This window comes from Bos grunniens, chromosome 23, assembly GCF_055505025.1.
Source record: "Bos grunniens cultivar Pamir isolate PY7600 chromosome 23, Bosgru_T2T1.0, whole genome shotgun sequence".
Lineage (NCBI taxonomy): Eukaryota > Metazoa > Chordata > Mammalia > Artiodactyla > Bovidae > Bos > Bos grunniens.
This window is the reverse complement of record NC_141187.1, coordinates 19,115,421-19,140,788: the sequence shown is the minus strand read 5'-3', so window position 1 is coordinate 19,140,788 and position 25,368 is coordinate 19,115,421. Positions and strand designations below refer to the sequence as shown.

General features: G+C 43.4%; 1 protein-coding gene across 17 annotated transcripts; it reads right to left on the bottom strand.

The window, feature by feature from the left end:
- Positions 1-1,633: 1,633 nt before the first annotated feature.
- SPATS1 (spermatogenesis associated serine rich 1) lies at positions 1,634-24,642 on the bottom strand. Of its 17 annotated transcripts, none has more exons than XM_086371901.1 (9): positions 24,545-24,642; positions 24,094-24,216; positions 15,601-15,745; positions 12,485-12,609; positions 10,975-11,136; positions 6,811-6,931; positions 5,718-5,780; positions 2,014-2,129; positions 1,634-1,771 (listed from the first exon to the last, which is right to left on the bottom strand). In XM_086371901.1, exons 2-9 carry the CDS (start codon positions 24,206-24,208, stop codon positions 1,743-1,745), a joined length of 876 nt encoding a protein of 291 aa, XP_086228027.1. In that variant the 5' UTR covers positions 24,209-24,216; positions 24,545-24,642; the 3' UTR covers positions 1,634-1,742. The 17 variants fall into 17 exon arrangements, with proteins under 17 accessions (XP_086228027.1, XP_086228028.1, XP_086228031.1 ...); XM_086371902.1 differs by having other exon boundaries at positions 24,549-24,642; XM_086371905.1 differs by lacking the exon at positions 5,718-5,780.
- Between the last annotated feature and the right edge of the window lie 726 nt (positions 24,643-25,368).

Sequence of the window (25,368 nt, the reverse complement as noted above, 5' to 3'; positions counted from 1 at the left end):
CTTCTAGAAAACCTATACTTCTCCAGTATTCCTTATTTTAGGAGATAGCACAGGGCTGGCATGTATGGTCGTGTTAGTGGTTCATTGCATAAGGGACACATAGAGGCTAAAATCTAATTTGCACACTGCCCACCGAGTAGTGCATCCACGGGACCGTGTCCATCAGGAGAGCATCTCTCTCTAGGTGAGTGAAGACACTATATGGTCAGAACACCACACGTTGCCCTGGCAACAGCACCACCATCTACCTGTTGCCACTTTCCCTTCTGTCATACTTTCCTCCCACTCGTATCCAAGTCATCGCAGAGTCTTGCCATTTTCATCTTCTAGGCAGCCCTCCAGTTCCTCTCCTATGTGCCACCTCTGCTCTGTGTTTCCAGATAGAGCAAATAAAAATACAGAGTTCCCAGTTAAATTTGAATTTCAAATAGACAGTAAGTGATTTTTAGTATAATTATGCCCCATGCCTTCCTTCTGTCCTCTCTTTCCAAGAGAACCTTAGCTTTTTCCTCCAGCCCACACTCCGCTCAGCCAAGAGAACACATTTCTAGCCAGATGGTCACACCCATGCTCACACCATCACCACTAGAAGCTGTTCCCACACCCTCTCTGTATTTGCTGGACTCAGACACATTTCTTCAGAAAACAAGCCATTGGGATTTGGGGCTTCTTATTTGATATGAGGCTGGCTCTCTCCATGTGCACCACAAAATGTTTAGTTTCCATGGATTTCTTACAAAGTCCAGACTTGGGAGCCTCAAGTCAGTAGTGGCCACCCCACCCCCTGGGGAGGCTCAGGCCATAACCCCTGTGGAATTCCCTGGTGTTGGAAGAACATGAGACATCTCAAGTGGGCTCCCAGTCTTTCCCCAGAGTCCACTCGAACTTGGCCAGTAGATGCACTAAATCAGCCTCAGAACTTCTAACTACAAGGGATGTGGGGGCCAGGGGGTTCCTTGAGTGCATTTCAGGCCCAAATGGGAAGAAAGGTCTCAGGACAAAAAGATGTGAGAGGGGCCAAGGCAGGGGAACAAAGGGAGAAGGGATGAGTCAAGGGAGAAGGTCAAGGGAGAGAGGAGTGAGCCTGCCTCCAAAGATTCCATGGAGGCAGCAGCCCTGCTCTTCTCAGGGGCTTGGCCCAGGACTTGGGTGCCCTGCACTCAGAGGCTGCTCCCAGACGTCACCCCTGCACAGTTAGCTGGTTCTTGTGAACCACCAGATTACCCTTGACCTTAGGAGAAGCATTAAGAAGTCAATTACCATTGACCATACTAAAGTATAATAGGTATGTAGGAGTAAAGAGTTATGATCCCTGTTACTTTCAGATAACTGAGCAAAATAACAATAGGAATAATATGAGAAAAAGAATGTGTACACCTTTGGACAAATGTTAACTACTGTAGATTCTAAGTAAAGAATATGTAGATGTTTGTTGTACGATTCTCGAAACTTTTCTATCAGTAAAGTTTTCAAAATACAGTGAAGGGAATTCCCTGGTGGTCCAGTGGTTAGAACTCTGAGCTTTCACTGCCGAGGGCCGGAGTTCAGTCCCTGGTCGGGGAACTAAGATCCCACGAATGGCATGGCACGGCCAAAAAATAATAACAACGTTTAAAAAGGCAAGACACAGTGATTTTGCGTCCAAGTCAAGCATTTGATTTAGAACAGTTGCACTAACAAAAGCACTCAACAGGAAAAGGCTCTCCAGGGGCCAGTCAGGGCCTGCTTCCTGGACCTTCTGTTCAGGACTGTCTTGGAAAGTCCAAAGAACCTGCGGATAGAGGCGCAGAGTTAAAGGCTGTGCTCCATCTCAAGACTACCAGTTCTCGAGCATACACTTAACAGCGACCCACAGCCGTGACATCTGCCCAGGGGCCACCTCGGGGCAAAGGATACCATCCACTCTGGGAGAGGCTCTGCCTCTCTCCTCTCCATTGTGAAGCCTCTCAAATGTCTGCTCTTCCGGGCTTGCCTCCAGCTGTTATGCTATTTTTTGCAAGTCCTTTGACCCACCAGCAGGTAGCAAACTGTGCAGCAAGGAGACCGCTGGCTGCCAGTCGTCAAGCTCTTCAACTTCTCTTATCTCGCTCTTCAGCATGTTGGCCTTTTCCTTCACCCAGAAAGGCAAGCTGTGGGAAGAGAACAACACCATTTCAGTCCGCCTGACGCAAAATTTGCGAACACCTTCAGGAGACAAGGTACTCCATCTTCCAAAAGTAAGAAGGCCTCCAATGCTGGAGACCAGGTGTCAACGTAAAGTCACCGTATTGGGACTTCCCTGGTGGTCCGGCAGTTAAGAATCTGTCTTCCAATACGTGGGACGTGGGCTAATCCAGGTCAGAGAACTAAGCTGCCTTGCAGCTAAGCTAGCGAGCCACAACTACTGAGCCTGTGTGCTCTGGAAGCTGCGTGCCATAACTGGAGGGAAGCTTGAGCTCCGCAATAAAAGATCTTGCATGCCGCAACTAAGATCTGATGCAGCCAAATTAATACTTTTTTAAAAACCCATCATATTAGTTGTCGTCATTGTCCCTTCCCCAAACCCATGTCTCTTTTGTGTCCCTCTTTGCCCAGGAATCTGAGCCCTGTACCCTGCAGCACCTTGGCTCCTCCCTGCCCCCACCTTTGAGTTGGGCTTGGCTAGTGGGAAGCACCCACAGGAGATCAGAAGGTGCCAAGACAGAGACTGAGCTGTGTCTTATTGAGCTCCTTGACTCCCACCCTGTCTCCTGAGGTACCCCAGTTCTGGAGTGGCTGTATTGTCCACGGCCACAGCTCCTTTACAACAGCCCTTCTCCATTCTCTCACTGCCCTGTGAACCAGGAGTTCTTCTGCTGTTCAGACCTAGACGTTATTAAGAGCTTCCCACTGGTGGGAGTCCCTGGGTGCTTCACCCTCCCATGTGAGTTCCCTCAACCTGCTCACTCATTGGTAAACAGTCGTTTCATTAAACTGTCTTCAGAATCACAGAAAAGTATGCCTTCTGCTTTCTCCTGAGACCTCAGCTAATACAGACACCTGGCATCCTCCCAGGTCTGTTGAGATTTGAAAGGGCACATGTTGGGCTGTGCTGTGTGTGATCCAAGAGGTCTTGGGAAGTCTGGCTCCTGGGATGAGTCAGAACAGGAAGATGAAGAATGCTTTCATCTTTTGGCCGCTAGAATTTTCATACTTGGGGGGAGAAATGCATTATGATTGAGAAAACACCCTGATAAACCTGCTGAAGGTAAGGAAGCCCCTGTAAGAAGACAGGAGGATTACCACACGTGGGAATAGATGGTGGTGGTGGTTTAGTCGCTATGTCGTGTCTGACTCTTGCAATCCCACGGACTATAGCCTGTTAGGCTCCTCTGTCCATGGGATTCTCCAGGCAAGAATACTGGAGTGGGTTGCCATTTCCTTCTCCAGGGGATATTCCCAACCCAGGGATCGAATCCAGGTCTCCCACATTGCAGGTGGATTCTTCACCAGCTGAGTCACAAGGGAAGCCCAAGAACACTGGAATGGGCAGCCTATCCCTTCTCCAGCTGGTCTTCCCAACCCAGGAATCGAACCAGGGTCTCCTGCATCGCAGGTGGATTCTTTACCCACTGAGCTATGAGGAAAGCTTTTTATATTTCTTTGAGCCCCTTTTTTGGGATGGGGCATGAATACTGGAATGGGTTGCCATTCCCTTCTCCAGGAGATCTTCCTGACCCAGGAATTGAACCCGGGTCTCCCGCACTGTAGGCAGACGCTTTACCGTCTGAGCCACCAGGGAAGTCAGGAATAGACGGGATATCATTTAAAGCTGACAACACAATAATATTGGGTTGGCCAAAAAGTTTGTTCAGGTTTTTCATAGCATCTTGTGTAAAAATCCAAACAAACTTTTTGGCCAACCCACTAGAAGCCCAGCTAAAAAAATCAGGGCAAAAAGCAATATAGGAAGATATCAGCATAAAGAACCAATAGAACAAAAAACACAAGCATTCCTAAACATCCAAAGAAATAATTGTTTAACTTTTGTTGAAATAAAATGGTGAAAGACTCAGGGTAAATATAATGTACATAACACATGCAACAAACTATTCTGACAGAATTTAAATCAAATCTGTCAAATCAATAAATGCAAGTGACCCTAAATCACCTCTTAGAGAAACTACTTTTCAAATTGACTCATGGAGAAAAATCCAGTTCTATTTCTGAGAGAAAGACGTAAAACACAGTAATTTGAAAGTCTAAGAATGGGCAAAAGCATATTAGTCAAATGCAAACAAAGCAAAGTAAGAGTTGTAATCTTAATATCTGGCTCGGTATAACACAGGACAAAATGCATTAAATGAGAAAAAAGAAAGATATTTTTGCAATGCTAAAAGCTACTAGTAATAAAGAGAAACACACTAACATTTGGACATTTTAACACACCAACTCTTAGTCCAAGTGGACCAAATGAGCGGTCAAGGGGACAAAAATGGGTAAGAAAAAATAGGGACTAAACAATAAACAATAAGATAAATCTTCTGGGTATGTATCTAAATTTTCATCCTGATAAAATAGAATGTACTTTCTTTTTTTTAATATATATTTACTTATTTATTTATTTGGCTGAATTGAGTCTTAGTTGCAGCTCATGGGCTTAGCTGCTCCACATTACACGGGATCTTAGTTCCCCAACCAGACATCAAACCCACATCTCCTACACTGCAAGGTGGATTCTTAACCAGTGGACCACCCAGAAAGTCCCTAGAATGCACTTTCAAATGCAAATGGAAAGAGTCCCAAAACTGAATATATATTAGCTCACAAGAAAACTTTGATAAGTTCCATAAAATAAAAATAATAAAAACAATATTTTCTGATCACAAGGTAATACAAGTAAGAATGAATTACACAATAAAAGCCAAAAAGCTCTCCTATCTAGAAAATCTCCCTATTAAGGAATTTTTTAGTCAAAAGAGAACTATCAGTGGGAACGACAGAATTCTTCAAAAAATAAAGATAACCCACATATCAAAATATTTTGGTTCAGAATGGAGCAGAGCTAAACTATTAGGTCAGAAGAATGAGAACTTCCCTGGTGGTCCAGTGACTGGGACTCCACCTTCTGAATGCAGGGGATCCCAGGTTCAGTCCCTGGGAATTGAACCAGGGATTCCGGGAACTAGATTTCACAAACTGGAACTAAGAGTTTGCATGTAGCAACTAAAGATCCCGCGTGCTGTAACTAAAAGATTCAGCACAGCCAAATAAATAAAAACAAATATTTTTTAAAAAGAAAAGAAAAGATCAGAGGAATAATACTTTCCTGAAATACAGAAGTACTAGCTTACTCTGCCTCTTCAAACTTACTCTGCCTCTTCAAACTCTAACCATCCTCCCTGGCTGCATTTATTCAAGTATATGTCTTTCTTTCCCAACAAACTCTTGTGTTTTGGAAAGCAAGGACCCTGACTGTTTCTCCACATAAAACCTGTCATGGTGCATGCCTATAATAACATGTGGCATCTGGCAGTCTGTCAATTATATCTGCTGAAGATGTAAGCAGCCCAGCAGCTAGACTCCATAGACACTTGACCTTCAAAACCAGGAACCTTCCATTCAAACTGCCTCACCCAACTGCCGGGATTCAAAAGGTCCCTATGCCTCAGGTGTCTATGAGCTCTTCCATAGGAGAAAATAAATAATTGATATTTTCATAAAGGTAGGATAATATGAAATATGTTGAGATAACTCACTTGGGGATTTGTGGAAGAGGCTCAAGTGGAATAAATGTATCAAATTTCTTTTCATAAGGCACTCTGAAAATCAGAAAAGACAACCATCAGATTGGTATGGCTTCTATGGCAAAGATATCAATACTTCATTGTGTTCAATACAATGTCTTATTTTCTTGTTTTAATTGCCATGTATGGGCTTCAAAACCATTAAGGGCCATGCTGCTAAGTCGCTTTAGCCGTGTCCGACTCTGTGCGACCCCATAGACAGCAGCCCACCAGGCTCCACCGTCCCTGGGATTCTCCAGGCAAGAACACTGGAGTGGGTTGCCATTTCCTTCTCCAATGCATGAAAGTGAAAAGTCAAAATGAAGTCGCTCAGTCGTGTCCGACTCTTAGTGACCCCAAGGACTGCAGCCTACCAGGCTCCTCCGTCCATGAGATTTTCTAGGCAAGAGTACTGGAGTGGGTTGCTATTTCCTTCTCCAGGAGATCTTCCTGACCCAAGGATTGAACCCAGGTCTCCTGTATTATAGGCAGACGCTTTACCATCTGAGCCACCAGGGAAGATATACACACACACACACACACACACATCTTGTTTATCTATTCATCTGCTGAGGTTGTTTCCGTATCTTGGCTATTGTAAATAATGCTGCTATAAACATTGGGGTGCATGAATGTTTTCAAATTAGTGGTTTTGTTTTCTTCAGAACGTGATTAATTTTCTAAAATATTTTTAATGTACCACATCAACTATTTTTCTTTTAATTTAGTGACACTCCCTTTCTCATCAATGCTTAGTTCCGAGTGTAAGTCAACCCTACTATCCAACAATGTGATTCAGAATGAAAATGGAAGCCTTGATATTTGTAGTAATAATAACAGGAACAAAATTAGCAACTACCTTTTAGTAGTCAAGATCCTGTGTATGATCTCAGTTACACACAGGCATATATACATACACTAAGGAAAGACGTGGACTTTTTTAGAAATTTTCACCAACTATGTCTTGTTGAGATTCACCCCTTGCAAAATATAATTTATATGTAACAGAGAGAAATATAATTCCTTTAAAGTTCACTAAATAATGCTAGTATTAACATACACTTACATTGAAAAATTCACCGGAGGGAGAGTTGATCCTGCTTTGTGGAAGCCTTTACTCTGTTCTGGATACATATATGGATTATCTCCTGGAGTTAACTTTGGGATGCCATTCCTGGGGTCAAGAACTGTGAATGGTGTTTAAAAACGAAATCATAAAAAGAGCTGAAGATGGTCCACAGATTTGCTCTAAATAATGCTGCTATAAACATCGGGGCGCATGAATGTTTTCAAATTAGTGGTTTTGTCATGTCATGTCATGGACATGACAATGGAAATAGGATAATTCAGTGTTTTATCATTAGGTACATATAGGTTTCTTAAATGTTCTGTTTATGATTGTTTCACCTTGAGGAGATGAAAAGTGTGAGCCTGAAATAAAATGAAAGTAAAAAATAAATTTAAAAAACAGATTAAAAAACTTTTTTAAAGTGTGAGCCTATGTTTGACACATTTTTTAAAAGGTGTTATGATTACTTTACCCTGAGAAAGAACAATAACTGAGGTTTGATGGGATGGTTTGGTTTAAAATGAATGGTCAATCAAAAGTTATCTGCAATCATGAGCATAAACTCTGACTTGAAATCTTTTCATTCCTAAGCATTAGTGCACTTTGAATCCCTGAATTCCTCAGGGATTAGAGGCCATTTTAATTGGGGCTCTGCCTCTCTGATTGGATCTCAACTAATAAGGGTTCTGGCTCCTCCTTCTGTCTCAAAGACCGGGACAGGGGTTTCCCTGGTGGCGCAGTGGATAAAATCTGCCTACCAATGCAGGGGACATAGGTTCGATCTATGGTCCAGGAAGATTCCACGTGCTGTGGAGCAACCAAATCCGTGTGCCACAACTATTGATTCTGTGCTCTAGAGCCTGGGGGCCACAACTACTGAGCCCATGTGCTACAACTGTTTAAGCCCTAGAGCCCATACTCCACAAGAGAAGCCACCCGAATGAGAAGCCTGGGCACTGCAACTAGAGAGTAGCCCCTTCTCACTGAAACTAGGGATAAGCTCATGCAGCAATAAAGACCCAGCACAGCCAAAAATAAATAAATTAATTAAAAAAAAAAAAAGAAGAAGAATGAGGTGGCGCAGCAGTGGGAGGTGGCCTTCATGGTGAAGAGGAGTCAGGAAAAAGTCTACTGATGCTGAGTAAACACTGCTTACTCAGCCCAGGCTCTGACACCCGACCCAGCCCCTTCCAATGCCCCAGGAACAAGAAACCAACCACATGAGTTCCCATGGAGTGAGGCTGGCACAGGATGGCCATTTAAACCTGCACCTCCAACGCCGGATGCCTCTCCCAAGGAAATAATCCTGGCTTGCAAGAGTACCTTGGGACTAGAAGCAGGGACATGCAGCTGGGGACACAACCTCCTTCTTTGCTCACACCCAACAGACAGGACTCTTTTTAAATGTTTTACTTATTTTAAAAGTTTTTTCTTTATGTTTGTATTTATTTGGCTGGGCCAGGTCTTGGCCATGGCACTTGGGAATCTTCACTCTTTTTTGCAGAATGTGTGATCTAGTTTCCTGACCAGGGATTGAACCCCAGCTCCTGCTTTGGGAACACGAGGAAAGTCCCTCATTTACTTTGCTTTTTGGCTGTGCTGGGTCTTGGTGGCTGTGCAGGCTTTTCTCTAGTTACAGTGCTCGGGCTTCTGTTGTTTCAGCTCCTGGGCTCTGCAGCTCAATAGCTGTGGCACACGGGCTTAGTCGCTAAGTTGCTCCGCAGCATGTGGGATCTTCCCAGGCCAGGGATGGAACCCATGTCTCCTGCATTAGTAGGCGGATTCTTTACCACTAAGCGACCAAGGAAGTCCTCCTCATTTACTTTTAATATATACTTGCAGTTGTCCCTGTTCTGGCCAGTGAGACAAGGAAGTCCCCCAAGGACCATATGGGAAAACTTTCCTTCCTTCTAAAAGGGGAAGGCAACAGGAGATTTTCCTTTTTTATGTCTTGAATACAAATATGATGCTTAAAACTACAACAGTTATCTTATAACCATAAGGGGACAAGCATCTAGACCAAAAAAATCCAACATTATGAAGAATGGTAATACATCAAAAAACCCAAAATGAGCCTGTCTTTGATGAGATCATTGGGCAACCAGACCATATAGGTCACTTAGACACCAAAGCTTCTTGTTAATTACTTAATAAATATCTTACAATTTAAGTCTCTGATAATTTGATTTTTCTCTTACTTGTGGCCAAAAGCATGCCTAAGTAATAGACAGCTAAACTTAGTCCCTTCTTTGTTTTTCTCAGTTGTTCCAGATTTAAACCAGTTAAATAAATACTTGCTCTTCCTCCCTAGGACTGCATCTCAGGAGTTAGAAGTCAAGAGTGTGTACAGCAGGCTTACATGACATCAGGATCTATGAGAAGGCTTTGGGTCCTGGGTCACCATCTGCAAACCACACAGGTACCTGCTGCTCTCTGAGAGCTGGTATCTATTTTCTGTTGTCTACTAAAATGGGCCATCTAGTCTGATCCTCTGAAGCTATCCCTGTCTGCCGTGTATCAGGTGAAACACACATTTATTCCCATATGACCCCTGGCTTGGTGGTCAACAGTACACCATACGGTGCCCTGCCAGCATTCCAGCCGTACAACCAGCTCCCCTGGCTTGCTCGCTTGCTCTCTCTCTCTCTCTCTCTTTCTCTCTGTCCTAAGCTCCACAGTCTTTACAAGGCACAGAAATGCTGCTATTCGTCCACATCTCCTGGGTGGATGAGACCCTCAGCGGGCTTTCTCCCCAAACACTGCCCAGAGTTATCATTGCTCTCTGTGCACAGTCCGGTGAGATGCCACTTCATCTGGAAGCTCAAGGTCTTCCCCCAGCCACCCTGTGAGGCAGAAGCCCCGGCTAGACTCACGTCCCCTCAGCCACTAGATTTTGATCTCAGGAGTTGGGTAGGACACAGGACTCCTCAAAGTCCCCATATCAGTGACTACTTTCTCACCTCCTCTAGTCTGGCTTTTGGTGTATTCTCTATCCATGCAAGGGCTTCCCTGGTGGCTCAGTGGTAAAGAATCTGTCAATGCAGGAGACATGCGTTCGATCCCTGGGTCAGGAAGATCCCCTGGAGGAGGAAATGGCAACCCACTCCAGTATTCTTGCCTAAAAAATCCATGGACAGAGGAGACTAGAGAGCTACAGTCCATAGGGTTGGACAAGAGTTTGACATGACTTAGCAACTAACCTACCCAAGGAAAAGCCTTGGTTTTCAAAACTACCTGTCTCTGCTCTGAGTAGAAGTTTCTATTTCTTTCTCTCTGTATACTGGCGTGCGTAGCCTTTCCCTTCTCCAGGGGCTCTTCCCAACCCAGGGATCAAACCCAGGTCTCCCGCACTGCAGGTGGATTCTTTACCAGCTGAGCCACCAGGGAAGGCCAAGAATACTGGAGTGGGTAGCCTGTCCCTTCTCCAGCGGATCTTCCCAGGAACTGAACTGGGGTCTCCTGCATTGCATGCAGATTCTTTACCAACTGAGCTACCAGGGAAGCCCTGTATTCCTACTACAGCCATCTTATTCTTCCCTGAAGCACTTGCTGACTCCTATACAGGTACTTCTATGGAAGCGTGTGCCATAAATGGTCCCCTTGGTATTCAGAAACTCTTTAGGGTCTTTCAATAAATTTATGATGGCTAAGTTGGAACAGAGAACTCACCAAGTCACAAGCTGAGGAGATACATATATACACTTCCTCATCACATCTACCTTTCATTAAATCAGCTACAAAACAACAACACACACTGAAGCTAAGGTTTAAAGGATGTTTTCCTTGTAAAGAATCAAAAGCACGATTTAAACGCATATGACAAGCAACATCTAATTGAAACATGAATTCTTTTCCTCGGACTTCAATGGAGATTTCTATTAATAAGTATCTGATAGATCTTATCTGATGACTTAAATATCACATTAGCATTTTATGAAACTCAGAGAAAAACAAAAATGTGGATCAGCATATGGTGTGAGTTCTTTGCCAAAAAGTGCAGCCTGCCAACCATCCCCTTGTCTTTCCTATTTTTCTGGCTGCACCTGGATGACACAGTGACCCCCTAGGTCTGCCCCAGCCACACAAGGCTGGGCCGCTGGAATGACAACTCACGAGTATTCTGGGGCATTGCACAATGAACATTCAGGAGGAAAACATTACCACATTTCTTTCTCCCAAGGCTCTTGTCCACTATCCTCTCTGATAGAGACCTCCTATTGCCGAGGAAGACCCCGTTAAAGAAACACTGCTTTCCAACATGGTAGGTGTGGATGTTGCTGCTAAACCTTGGGTAAAATGTCCACTCAGGACGCTGCCCATCTTCTGCAAGACATCAGAAATGCTTCCATCAGCACTGCTCCCAGCCTCACAGTGGAGCTGGATAACAAAATGGTGTGAAGCCCCACCCCCACCCCCGGCACCATCTGGCTGTATGACCTGTTATCAATGTGTGTATTTCCGTAATTCTACATCAGGGGCAGTGTTAACCTCTATGGGACTAGGCACAAAAGAAGGGAAGTAGAAAGAAAGCTATCTAAGAGGGCTCTTCTCTTTTTCCTTTTTACCCTCTCTTTCAAAAATAAAGCCAGTTTTATGGTTGGAAGTGATGTATGGGTTAGGAAGCTCAGAGACAGCTTTACAAGCATCTGTGAGCCAATCTTCACTCTAATAAATGTATAGGAATAGAAAGCCCATCAGAGGAAGGGCTAGAACACCCATGGCATCTTAACCAGATGGCATATGGTGTTGGCAGCCAACAGTGGCACATGCTCAGGCTGCAGAAACAAAGAGAGATGCAATGTGATTAGGACCAAGGAGAAGGGCTGCTCTGAGACCTTAGGCTAGTTGATGGACTTCTCAGGGTCTCTGTTTCTTCATCTGACCCTTTTCCTATAAAACTGCTCAAGTGATTTTGAATGGTGAAAGGTCTGACAGCTCTAGGGTTGCTTAAGAAACTCTTGTCTCCTTGGTGGCTGTGAACGACCAGAGGCTTTGGAGGCAGGCGTGTTTGAATTGTAATCCCATCCCTTCACTTCCTAACTATGTGTGCTTGTGTGGGTGAATGAATCTCTCCAGCCTCAGTTTCCATCTGTGTAAAACAGGTAGGTCTGTATCAGCCACACAGGTCTATATGTATTGACACAGAAAGAATCCATGATCTACTTATACTTTGAGTGAAAACAATACTTTGAAAATAATTTTGTACTATTTTCTATCAGTGAAAATATGGTGGTATATTACAATCCATAAATATATATATATATCTAAACATACATATATTAAGCATATATATGTTTATACATATACATATATATTTCAAATACATATACATTTACAGTTCAAAATTCTCGAAGAATAGATATCAAACTCTTCACAGCTATGGAGCAGAATAGGGGGATGATTAGAAAATATTGGGGAAGGGGTTTTCATATTCTACATGCTTCTTTATTATTTTAATATTTTATTATAGTACTTTTATGTTTATAAGGCATTTTAATTTTGAAAAACATATAACAGTAGCTACCCCACAGAGTTGTGAGAATTAGATATGAAGCATGTTGAATGCCAGGCACCTAGTGGGTCTTCAGCGAATGGCACCCAACAGTATGGCAGCCTTCTGCAAAGACCCTGGGCATGGAGGCACATGGAGGAGGACCTGTAACCTACTCACTTGTCTGCAACTTGAGCAGGCTGAATTCCTGGGGATATTTATCCTTTTGGACTTCAGGCAGTGAAGTTTCAGAGGAGTGATCAGAATGTGAGGAGGAGGATTTCAGATCCAACTCTGCAGCAGGGCTGGAAAGGAAGCAGAAGGATGAAAATGTCGATGTGCTTAAATTGGAAGTTACAACCTGATCTTACATCTCTTACACTAGAATTGCCCTCACGTATGAAAACTAGGACTACTCTTCAATAAAAGTCCATGAGCATATAATTTATTTATTTGTAATTGAGGGGATTGAAATATATTCAAAAGATGCATGCTTAAAGGCAGTTTGGTGTGCAAAAGTTAAATATAGAATTATCATATAAGCCAGCAATTCTACTCCTGGCATACATCTAAACATCAGGCTGAATAAAATAAGCCAGACACCAAAGACCAAATATTGGTAATTCCATTTATATGAAATATCCAGAACAGGTAAATCCATAGAGATAAAATTAATGGTTATCCAGGGCTGGAGGGATAGGGGACATGAGGGTGACAGGTTTCTTTAAGGAGGCAATAAAAATGTCCTAAAATGGATTGTGATAATGGTTGCATTATTAAACTGGTGAATTACATGGTATATGAATTATGCTTCAACTAAAACTGCTACCCAGAAAATGCATGTTCAATAAAATCATTAAACGGAAATAAAAAATCAATCAGTATAAAGAAAAGAGAAAGAAATAATCAAAAACAAGCCTCGACTGAAATGGCTATAATAACAGAGCACTATGTTTAGTACAGAACTTCCTGGTAGTTACAAATGCCTGCAATGAGCTATTGTGGGCATCAACAGAAAAAGCCATCACTTCTGGTCTTAGTGGTCTAGCATTTGATAGATGGCCTTGGACAATGCTTTCAGGTAGAGTTATCTGTTATCAAGTCATAGGATCTTTTTTCAAAATATTATGCCACCCTGATATTGGAATCATTTCAAACCAACTTCATGTTGATCATTTTGTTTGCTCCTGACAAAAAATCCTGTTATTATAGGTGGGGCCAGTAGAATCATTTCCATTTGCAAAGGAAATGAGCCCTCAAAGAAACTAACAACACACACCCTAGAGAGGGGCCGAGCTGGATCTGCAGGTTAACTCTAGACTATGTTACCTAAAAATCATAAAGAACCCTGGGTCCATAACTCACAGTCTTGCATAGCCCAACATCAGTTTTAAGTAAAGATACCCATACTAATGTCTTTGAACTTCCGTAGTGTGCAGATAAAGCAAAAAAGCCAACAACTCAGAGTCCACCCTCCCAGTTCCAAATGTATGATAACTTTGACACTGGGTGATATATGTCTCTCCTAAATACTTTTTATATATTTGTGTTTGCTGAATTAACTGCATAGAAAACATTGCCAAGATAAAGGAAATGTTCCAAAAAAACTTTAGGACCATCTACCTACTTGCTTCACTCAACAAATACATATCTGAGTACATTTTGTGGAAAGCATTGGTCTAGACACTGGGGATCCAAACAGTCCCTGCTCTCAGGAGCTTAGGGTCAAGGGGAAGAGGACATGGACAGATAAACAGGTGACTGTGAAAGAGTGGGTAAATGCAAAGTTGGAAAAAGCAGGTTTTGCAAAAAAGTAGTATGCTGCAGCTGCTGCTGCTGCTAAGTCGGTTCAGTCGTGTCCGACCCTGAGAGACCCATAGATGGCAGCCCACCAGGCTCCCCCGCCCCTGGGATTCTCCAGGCAAGAACACTGGAGTGGGTTCCATTTCCTTCTCCAATGCATGAAAGTGAAAACTGAAAGTGAAGTCGCTCAGTCGTGTCCGACTCTTAGTGACCCTATGATCTTAATTGTGAAAAATAATTACATATTTCCATGCATAAGAAATAGATTTTCTTTCATGCATATAAAAAAAGTTAACACCAATTCTCTAAGAGATAAGATTACCATGGTGGTTGTTTTTTATATTTTCAAAATTCCTATAATGAACTTAAATAACTTTATTTTTTAATTCAATTATGTATTTATGGCTGTGCTGGGTATTCGCTGCTACACATGTTTTTCTCTAGCTGTGGCTTCTTCATTGAGGTGACTTCTCTTGTTGCACAGCACAGGCTCAAGGGCTCAGTACTTGCAGTTCCCGGGCTCTAGAGCACGTGGACTCAAAAGTTATAGTGCAAGGGTTTAGTCACTCCCTGGTATGTAGGATCTTCCTGGACCAGGGATTGAACCCATGTCCCTTGCATTGATAGGAGGATTCTTCACCACTGAGCCACCATGGAAACCGCTAAATTACTTTCATTACAACAAAAACTGTTAGAAAAAGCTTTTTAAGACTTTTTATCATAAGAAATCAAACAGAGCAAAGTATATAAAACAGTGCAGTTTTACAAATACTTATAAAGCCAACATCCAAGACAAGAAATAACACATGGCCAGCCCTTTCCTCCCACTCCCCAGAAACCATCTGTGTCCCTTTCCCAGAGAGGGAACTACAATCCTGACTCTGAGTGTCATGGCAACCATTTCTTTGCTGTTCTTTACGAGTCTACCACCAGGACTTCCTTGGTGGTCCAGGGGTTAAGAACCTGCCTTCCAACGCAGGGAACACAGGTTTGATCCCTGGTCAGGAAACTAAGATCCCACACGCCACAACGAACACCCATGTGCCACAACTGAGACACAGTGCAGCCAAAACCAAAAAAGACATAAATGAATATTTTTTAAAAGATTTACCACCTGTGTGTGTATATTTGTATTCCCAAAAATACATAGTTTAATTTCACCTTCATAATAGCGAGCCCTTGCACAGCCTGTGTTTTATGCCAAGGAGTCTTCGAATCACTTTATATGCATTACCTCATTTCATCCTCACAACAATCTCCTGAAGTATTACCACCACCTGCCCCCACTTTTTGCAGATAAGAAAGCTGAGGCCCAGGGAGGTGAAGTAATTTGCCCAAATTCACACAGATACCGAGTGACAGAGTGAGATTTGAACCCAGTCTGGCTCCGGAATCCATGGTCTTGTAAACATGTCACACTCCCTCTCAGACTGTTGGTCCCCTGCTTAGAATTGACCCCAATGTTTACGGCTCTTCCCTGGACCCTTACTTACTCTAGGTGGACAAAGCCTCTGCCAGGGCTGAGAGGCCCACCGACACTTAGACCTGTTTCAGTAGATGAGGGGCTGACCCTTCTGCCAGGTGATATTACGCTGGCAAAGCATCCCTTAGATTCCAGAAGATCTTTGCGCTTGGTACCTGCAACACATAGATATCACCACTGGGTTACATTCATGAAAATACCTCCCACTTGATCTTTTTCCCAGATGGTAAATAATTTCTTTTTAAAAAACTATAAGAAAATTCTCAGAAATAAGAGTCAGACTTCTCTGACGCTGGAGTACATTTTTAGAATGACTGCTGTTCCACCTACCATTTAATGATTCACATGTGTGTGGCATCTCCTGGGCACCTCTGCAAATTCCCACCATCCATCAATGGGACTACCCCTTAGCCAGGTTTTATTCATTTCCTATCAACTCCCTCTCAAATTCATCTATCAGGTGAATCATATCCTTCCCACACCTGTCAAGACCCAACTCTATTACCAAACACTTGACTCTTAAGAGGACTTGCCTGTGACTCTACAAAGTTTTTAAATTCTACCTAATCTGTCCTCTCACAATACCCTCATCCTGGGGTTTCTCAGGGTAAGAACTGTTGCATCAGAGTTACCTGAGAGGCCTGTTAAAAATACAGATTCCCAGGATGAAGAAGATGTGATACATATACACAATGGAATATTACTCAAGCCATTAGAAAAAATGAAACAACATCATTTGCAGCAACATGGATGGGCCTGGAGATGGTCATATGAGTGAAGTCAGACATCCCTTATAAAAATGTGGAATCTAAAAAAAGAATGATACAAATGAACTTATTTACAAAACAGAAACAGACGTACAGACTTAGAGAACAAATTTATGGTTGCTATGGAGAAGGAAATGGCAACCCACTCCAGTGTTCTTGCCTGGAAAATCCCAGGGACGGGGGAGCCTGGTAGGCTGCAGTCTCTGGGGTCGCACAGAGTCGGACACGACTGAAGTGACTTAGCAGCAGCAGCAGCAGGGCAAGATGGGGGATGGGATCATTAGGGAGTTTGGGATGGACACTGCTATATTTAAAATGGATAACCAACAAGGACCTACTGTATAGCACAGGAAACACTGCTCAATGATATGTGGCAGCCTGGGATGGGAGGTGAGTTTAGAATAGATACATATATTTGTATGGCTGAGTCCCTTTGCTGTCCACCTGGAAATATCACATTGTTAATTGGCCCTACTGCAATATAAAATTAAAAGTTTTTTCAAAAAAGAAAAAAAATACAGCTTACCAGAATCAATGGAAAAAAGAGGGTGCTAAAATAGATAACCAACAAGGACCTGCTGTAAAGTACAGGGAACTCTGCTCAATACTCTGTAATAACTGAAATGGGAGAAGAATTTCAAAAAGAGTAAAGACGTGTCTGCGTATAACTGAATCACTTTGCTGTACACCTGAAACTAATACAACACTGTTCATCAACTACACGCCAATATAAAATAAAAAAAAAAATTAAATGGGGTGGTGGAAGAAAAAACAACATAAAACATTAAAAAATAAGAAATAATTCAAAAATACCGATTCCCAAATCCCATTACAGATCCATCAAACTGGAATCTTGGTCAGTGAAGCCTGGGAATCCACATTTTGCAGAAGCCTCACTCCCTCAGTAGTTCTTAGGCTCATGCTTGGCAGTGAAATTCCTCCTCTTCAAGCCCAGTTCCATCACTGCACTCATTCTATCCTGCCCCTCCTCCTGATTCTCCACACGCATCCAGTGATGAGAATCACCATGGGACACTTGTTCAACATGCAGATTCCAGGGCTCCAAGCCAACTTACAGGGAGGGGGCAGCAACCCGGAAATCTGTATGTTTAAGAAGCACCTCGGGTGATTCTCAGAGCCAGCCAAGTGTGGGAAGAGCTGTTTTGGCACAAGGCCCTGAGCCACGCCTTCGAGGAGGGCATGGCAGCCCACTCCAGTATTCTTGCCGGGAGAATCCCAACGAACAGAGGAGCCTGGCAGGCTGCAGTCCACAGGGTCGCAAAGAGTCGGACATGACTGAGCGACTAAGCACAACATGTCATGCAGCCTAGGGCAGCCCTCCATACACAAGGGCCAACTATTTGCTTGAGGAGTGAGTAATTGGGATGGAGTGGAACCCAGTGGAGGGCAGAGCTGTGAAGAAAGAGCACAGGTCTCCAGCAGCGCCAGATATGGAACCGCAAATGTGGTATCAAGAACATAATACAGACCACACTCTCTGACCACACACAATACTATTAAAAATCAATAATAAAAAGACAGCCAAAAAACACCCATAAGCTTGGAAACTCAAACCACATCTCCAAACATTTCACATAATAGAAGAAAGCATAATGTGACTCATGAGGTACTTAATGATCAATGACATAAATACAATATATCAAAACTTGTGGATTCAAATAAAGCAGTGACTAGAACCTAGAGCCTTAAATGCATACACTGTATTTTACTGAATGTAAGACACCATCAGTTGTAAAAACATTATTTTATGGACCACAAAGAACAGAGGAGGCCAATTAAATTATGACACGTGCTTTATCATTTTGGACTTTTATATTCATTGAAGAATCCTTTTAGACTTACTTAGATATAGATTTTAATCCTGTACGTATTTAAAGAAGGAAAATAAAAGCAAAATTAAATGGCTAAAGGCACTCGTGGGGCTTTCCAGGTGGTGCTAGTGGTAAAAAATTGCCTGTCAACACAGGATACGCAAGAGACTCGAGTTTGATCCCTAGGTCAGGAAGATTCCCTGGAGTAGGAAGTGGCAACCCACTCCAGTATCCTTACCTGGAAAAATCCATGGACAGAGGAAAGGAGTCGGACAAGATTGAGCGACTGAGCACGAGGCATTCTTAAACCTTACACACATTCAAAAGTCTGATTATTGAATCACTTTTCACCTCAATCCCTGATGCCCACATTTTCCACCAAAATTGATCTCAATGCAACAAGAATGTAGGTGACGGAGCATTTCTTAAGTGCCTCTGGAATTTTCTTCCAAACCACAGACACACCTCTGCGTTATTCAGTGCTCATCCAGCAAAGTTATATCAACTACTTCACAGGGGTTAGTGGGCCCATGGTACTGGTAAGACCCATCCAACTTCAGAGACCCAAACTGTGAAAAATGTCCATCTTACAAGTGACAGGCTATAGTGTCAGAAAACAAAGATTCTAAAATTAATGACCTAAACTTTCAATTCAAGATATAAGAGGAAAAAGACAAATGCCTCAAAATGATAAGAAATCATAAAATAAAAGCAGAAATGAATGAAATAAAGATGATTAACAGAATTAGCGGTTCATGGAAAAAATTAAAAATGTAGATAGAGTTCAAGAAAAAAATTTTAATGTAAGTAAACAGTATAAGAAATGGAAAAGAGGCCACAATTACAAATAAAACAGAAGTAATCTTACCCATAAAGAAACCGAGTACTAGAAATATCAAATAACTTGTACGAGGTTACAGAGCAATGGAGTATAACTCATAGCATGTAGTTTAGGGTCTTCCCTGGCAGTCCAGTAGTTAAGACTCTGAGCTTCCATTGCAAGGGGCGTGGGTTTGATTCTTGGTTGGGGAACCAAGATCCCCACATACTACACAGTGCAGCCAAAAAAACAAAACAACAAAAAATGTAATTTAATGTTACAATAATTATGATGGAACTGACACAAACCCTGACAGATAAATCAACAGAACAAAACAGCAAATGTAGCTAGAATAAAATGTTATGTGATAATAGCGGCATTTTATCGCAGTGAAGAAAGACTGGATCATTCAAAAAAATATTTCTGGAACAGCTAATTAACCATTTGGAATGAAAATAAAATTAAACCTCCCTTATCCCCAAATAAATTTCAAATGAATTACAAATGTGAATGCAAAAATTAAAAGATGTATCTGAAAAAATAACAAGTGAATGTTTAAATAATGTTAGAGTGGGGAAGTTATTTCTAAGAAAGGTATAAAATACAAGCAAAAGAAAAGAGGCGTAGATTTGAATACACACACACTTGAAACTTTCATAGCAAACTATAAATAGATTCATAACATACAGGATTTAAAAGAGAGCTAATAGGGACTCTCTCTCCCTCGTGCATGCGCTCTCTCTCTCTTTCTCTCTTTCACTCTCTCTCTCTCTCACTCTCCCTCCCTCCCTCCCTCCCCATGCACTCCTCCACTCTCTTCTCTTCAAGTCTTGGACTCTCCTGCTATCTTCTAAATAAAATAGAGCTGTAACACTGATTTGCCTAAGAGCTGTAGCACGGTTTGTCTAGGACCCAAGAGCTGTGATGTGCCAAGGGCTTTAATGTCCGTCGCTCCAAATCTTTGTTGTGACAAGACAAAGAACCGAGGAACATACACTCGCGTGATATCTATGGTGCCGTGACTCAGATATAACCTGGCTGAAACAACCTCCGTGCGGAAGAGGCCAAGCACAGCAGGAGCCCAACTCAGCGAAGCTCCCACGCTAGAAGCGGAAGGCGAAGAAACCCAGTGCAGGGGAAGGCCCATTGTGCTGGAAACCGGGACAGCGAAAAACGAACTTAGCAGAAAGCTCACGCAGCCCAGTCTCAGATTCCAGAAGACCTCCAGTTAAGGTCAACCAGCTACAACATGCAGTGCCAGTTCAACAAAGATATAAAACTACAGCTGACCACGGAAAATATCACACACCCTTGGACACCGCTATAAGGACTCTGAGGATTGAGACTAGCAAGAGGGGGAGGCCCAATACCCCTCGCCGTCCCAGTTCAGCAGGAAGTAGCCAGAAAGACCTCGACGCCCCTATTCCCAAAGAATTGGGCCTCCCATCTCTTGAGGGGGGAATGTTAGGTAGGTAGAATAGAGAAAAGGAGTCCAAATGGCGGTGACTAGAAGACAAGGAAGGTCAAAGAAGGTCCGAGGACCAGAGTGAAGACTTCAGGCAGAACAAACAGCACTCCTGGCTAAGCCCAATTTGCATAGGGCAGGCCCAGGTGGAGGAAAAAACATATAAAAGGAGGAGCCAAAGCGCTTTCTCACGGACTCTCTCTCCCGCGTGCGTGCGCTCTTTTCTTTCTCTCTCTCTCTCTCACTCTCTCTCCTGCTATCTTCTAAATAAAATAGAGCTGTAACACTGAAAAAAAAATAAAAAATAAATTAAAAAGAGCTAATAATCATGACAAAGCATGAGTTTTTAAAAATTTATAAGATGAAAATCTTATACCCAAAGGAAAATAAATGAGCAAAAGACATGATTAGGTAATTCACTAAACACACATATATAGGCAATATATGTTTGGGGAAAAAAATTCATCCTTACATTAGTGAAAGAGTTGAACTTAAAATAAGATATTATTTGCTATCCGTTTACAAATACCTAAGGCTGGCACAGCTTGGAGGAATGACATTTTTGTACACTGCTGCTGAAAAAAACCTCCATCTTACTGAAGAGTAATTTGGCCATTTATGTCCTCCAAAACCTATGAGAAATGCTCTTTCATTCCAAGGCCCTACTTTCAGTAACATCTATGAAAAGGGTATGAAATGTATATACAAAGATGCAGAAAGGACCCACATATGTAAAGAAAAAAATAAAATTAAGAGCAGAGATGTCTTCTGGGTTGAGACTCAACGTCAGTTCTGAGTTACTTATCATAGCATTTACTTATGACAATACTTGCCCATAGGTTTTAACAGGGACTGCCTTTTCTAAATAGTTCACATTGTATATTGTATTCGGCCACTAGGGGGACTGGCGAATTCACCAAAGCAAGGATTGTTTGCTAAGGATGGTATCAGAGGGGGCCCCCCTCACAAGTTTTGGGGTTTCTTTTTTTTTTTTTTTTGAGAGGTAAAATGTAAATATATTATGCAGCCCTAAGCAACGAGCCAGTGAAATCACATCTACAAATTTAGCCTATTTCCCTGTTTACTTAAGAAGTTTTGTGATGGCAACATTCTAGACAGCAGCCTGCAGCTGCCGTAACAGCAGACTCTGCAGATTGACCAGCAAGGGCTGGAAGAGGGGTCTGCCTGCTCAACTGGCACTTTCTCCAGACTCGGCTGAGTTCCGGGAATTCCTAAAAGAAACTCAGCTTCAAACATGCTCTGGAGACACTTAAGCCTGACCCCAGGCTGCCTCTCCACGTCTCCTCAGGTGGGAGAAAAGGGCTGGAAATCCAAGTCCAAACTCTAACATTCTGATATTGATGCCTCCACTGCGTAGAGTAACATCAAGTTACTTTCAGCAAGTCAGTGACCTGTTTTGCCCAGCTCACAATGCCTGCCCCACCTCTCTATCTAGCACTGTAGCCTGAGGCAAGACATGCTAAGTTAAGGAACATCCTTCTTGAAAGGGTCACCATTATCATGTTCATTGTTACGCAAATGCAAAAGATATCCAGTGAGCCATGATCTTGAAAATCCTAAATCAAAACACTTCGAGACAAAAAAAAAGATGGTCCAACCTAAGAGAAAGTTCTGATGACTAGAAAGGAATTGAGGGGGGGAAAATCTGTTTCAGAAGAAAGTCTGTTTCTCTGGTACCATCTGTGAAATTCACAATAATTATTTCCATTTCCGTTAGGCAGGAATAACACCTTACATAACCAAGGCACTTTCACATGCTGTCATCTCAGCTGAGTTACACAATAGCACTGTCTGGCGGGGAGAAAATAGTACAGCAAGCCAAGTTAGCTTCTTGTGGATACTCTTTAACCAAACACTTGGTTTCCAATCCCTGTTTATCTGCTCAGCAAACAAACAAAAGATCTAGGACAGTGGTTTTTAACCCTTTTTTGAATCACAGACTCCCTCCAAGAAATAAAGAAAGTCCTGGGTCCTCTCTGCTGGAAAAAATGCATACACATCCAGAGTTGTGCACTCAGCCTTTGCTGGTTCATGGAGCTCCTTTCCTTACTGAAACCTGTGGACTCCATATGAAGCTGAGCTCAGATGTGGTCTCCTGAGTGGATACACCTCTCCAGCAGAAAAGGAAGCCATGGGTCTTTGGTTAATGTGGCGTGGCAATCTCAGGGTCTGGTGTTCTTCCAGGAGCCCTAACCTAGAAACCTGAAACCCTTTTGCTGCTGCTGCTAAGTCACTTCAGTCGTGTCCGACTCTGTGCGACCCCAAAGACGGCAGCCCACCAGGCTCCCCCGTCCCTGGGATTCTCCAGGCAAGAACACTGGAGTGGGTTGCCATTTCCTTCTCCAATGCATGAAAGTGAAAAGTCAAAGTGAAGTCGATTAGTCATGTCCAACTCTTCGCGACCCCATGGACTGCAGCCTACCAGGCTCCTCCGTCCCTGGGATTTTCCAGGCAAGAGTACTGGAGTGGGGTGCCATCGCCTTCTCCGACCCACCCTTAAAACAGCAGCACCCTTCTTTAGGCCTGATCAACCTGAAAACTGCAGAACATTCTGGAGCTTAAAGCTAGAGTCCCAGAACCTTTTTCTGCTTGCTGAACTAGCCACCTTGGGCAATTAGTGGCTCTAATTTCTATTGCTCCACTGGCCCCTGCTTGTAAGGAAAAGTGAAAGTCTGAGTCACTCAGTGGTGTCCGACTCTTTGCGACCCCATGGATTGTAGCACGCCAAGCTCCTCTGTCCATGGGATTCTCCAGGCAAGAATACTGGAGTGTGTTGTCATTCTCTTCTCCAGGAGATCTTCCTGACCTAGGGATTGAACCCCAGTCATTGAGGGCAAATTCTTTACTGTCAAACCCACCAGGGAAGCCCCAGTTGTAGGTAGGTAGTAAATCATACCTCCACCCTCTCCCTGCACTTGTAAATGCACCTGGAATGCAGAAGACCAAAGACCAAGCTCTAATGGGCAGAGATGGAACGTTCTACAATCTCTTTTTGTGGCATGAAGGCTACCCACTTACATGTACTCACTTGGGGGTTTTCTGAGAGACTGTAGCTGTTCTCCACAGCACTGTTCTCTAAAGGCAAATGTACCCCTAAACATTCTCTTCAGCCATAAAAATCAATCACAGAGCTCCCATCCACTGTTTAATTTAAACCTTTCACTAAAGTGTTCCTAATTTCTACCTGAGCTGTCCCATCCGATGAACAGTGCCACAAATCTGATATATTAGCACAGAGAAAAAAGAAGTGGGGGCCTGGGTTTGGAGACTGGAAGACTCATGTCAAATCCCAGCTTTATCATTTATTGACTGACGCACTGGGCAGGTCAAACCTATGTCCTCCTTCATTCTTTGTAATATACCTCTCCGTGAGATATATTAGGAGATCCAGGGAGGTCATTTATGAGAACGCCTGCCTCGATGCTGCTCTCTGCCTTACCAGACCTTGGATTAATACAGACAGTATCAATACAAATAGTCCCTATTACGGGGTCCCAAACTAGCCTTCTTTTAAACGTCAAAAGATGCCTTCTGGTTCAGTGTACTTGGCTGGGGCAACCAAATCTCAGTCAGCCCTCCTGATTTTTTTAAACTCAACTGTATCTCTTCTCTCCCGTGGTGATGTCAGAGTCTCCTTTCTCTTGAACCTTCTTCAGGTCTCTGCTGTAGAGGAGGCGGAGATGAGAGCCCGGAGGACCGCTTCCAGCGTCCATGGACTCAGCTATGCAGATGTTGATTTAAATATTAAAAAGCGAGCCGGAGACAAAGAAAAGACCTTTGTTTAAAAAAAAGGCATCAATCAAAGGAAACAGAAACTTCAGGGGCCACGGAAAGTCTAGAGGGCAGGGCTGGCCTCTTGATCAAAGCTTCCCTCGCTTTCTCTGATTGGGCGTTTCCGGGTTCGGATGCCCGCCGAGCTCCCTGGGCCCTCACCCGCCCACTGAGATGCTCCTTCCCTTCCTCCGCTGGGTGGTCCACCTCTTCCCCCAAGGGAGGCCTGGCTCTACGCTCCGAGGCCTCCAAGGAGGATACGGCCGACATCAACTCACCAACCTCAACCGGCAGCCGAACTGCCGAACTGCAGGCCGAGGATCCGGGAGCCAAGGGCAAGAGGGACGCCGCGGCCACCTGCTTCACCCGCGGAGGCGCGTTCCGGGGTTGCCAGGACACCAGCCCAGCAACGCGAGCCGCCGCCTCCCACCAGGCGGTGCTTCCGGGCCCTCTAGGCTTCCCCCGACTTCTGGGCCGCCGCACGTGATGGAGTCTTTTGAAGGAGCAAAACCAATGTGGGCAAGGACCAATGGAAAAGTGGCTTTGTGTTCCTGATTTTTTTTTCTTTTTTTTCAAGAACTGTGGGGACTTCCCTGGTGGTCGAATGGCTGACTCACTCCCGCGCTCCCAATGCAGGGAGCCTGGGTTCCATCCCTGATCAGGGAACTACCCTGTGAGAGGCAACTAAAAGCCGGTGCAGCCAAGTAAACAAATACTTTTTTTTAATTGTGATTCTTCTCCAGGCAATTTTCATTATCAGGACTGTAGCCTCTGGTGGCAGTGAATGATGAGCCCTCCACAAAGCTTGCAGATGCTGTCTTATAACTGGCATTGATTGGACAAGATCACCTAACACTTCAGAGCGTATTTTCTGGGCCAGGCGCCTGGTGGATGTTATCTTCCTTAAGCAGCCAGCTGCATTTTTCAAAATAGAAAGCTGAGTTTGAGCAAGGGCTTGCTCAAGGTCACCCAGAAAACTGAGATTCATTTCCAAGCTTTCTCACTCCAAATCTACCACTCTGTCCATCATACCAACTTAAATTATCTTACTTAACTCTTATCAGCAACTAGTCAATTTTGCAAGGAAACCTTCTCTCCGACT

What these genes read in the sequence shown, in the direction of transcription:
- SPATS1 (XM_086371899.1), bottom strand. Translation starts at nt 24,208, where the DNA reads ATGGACGCTGGAAGCGGTCCTCCGGGCTCTCATCTCCGCCTCCTCTAC. An exon ending in CCTTGGGAGAAAGAAATGTG is followed by an intron (nt 6,932 to 10,974) that starts GTAATGTTTTCC and finishes CACCATTCACAG; the next exon opens with TTCTTGACCCCAGGAATGGC. An exon ending in CCTCTTCCACAAATCCCCAA is followed by an intron (nt 2,130 to 5,717) that starts GTGAGTTATCTC and finishes CTCTTCCCACAG; the next exon opens with CTTGCCTTTCTGGGTGAAGG.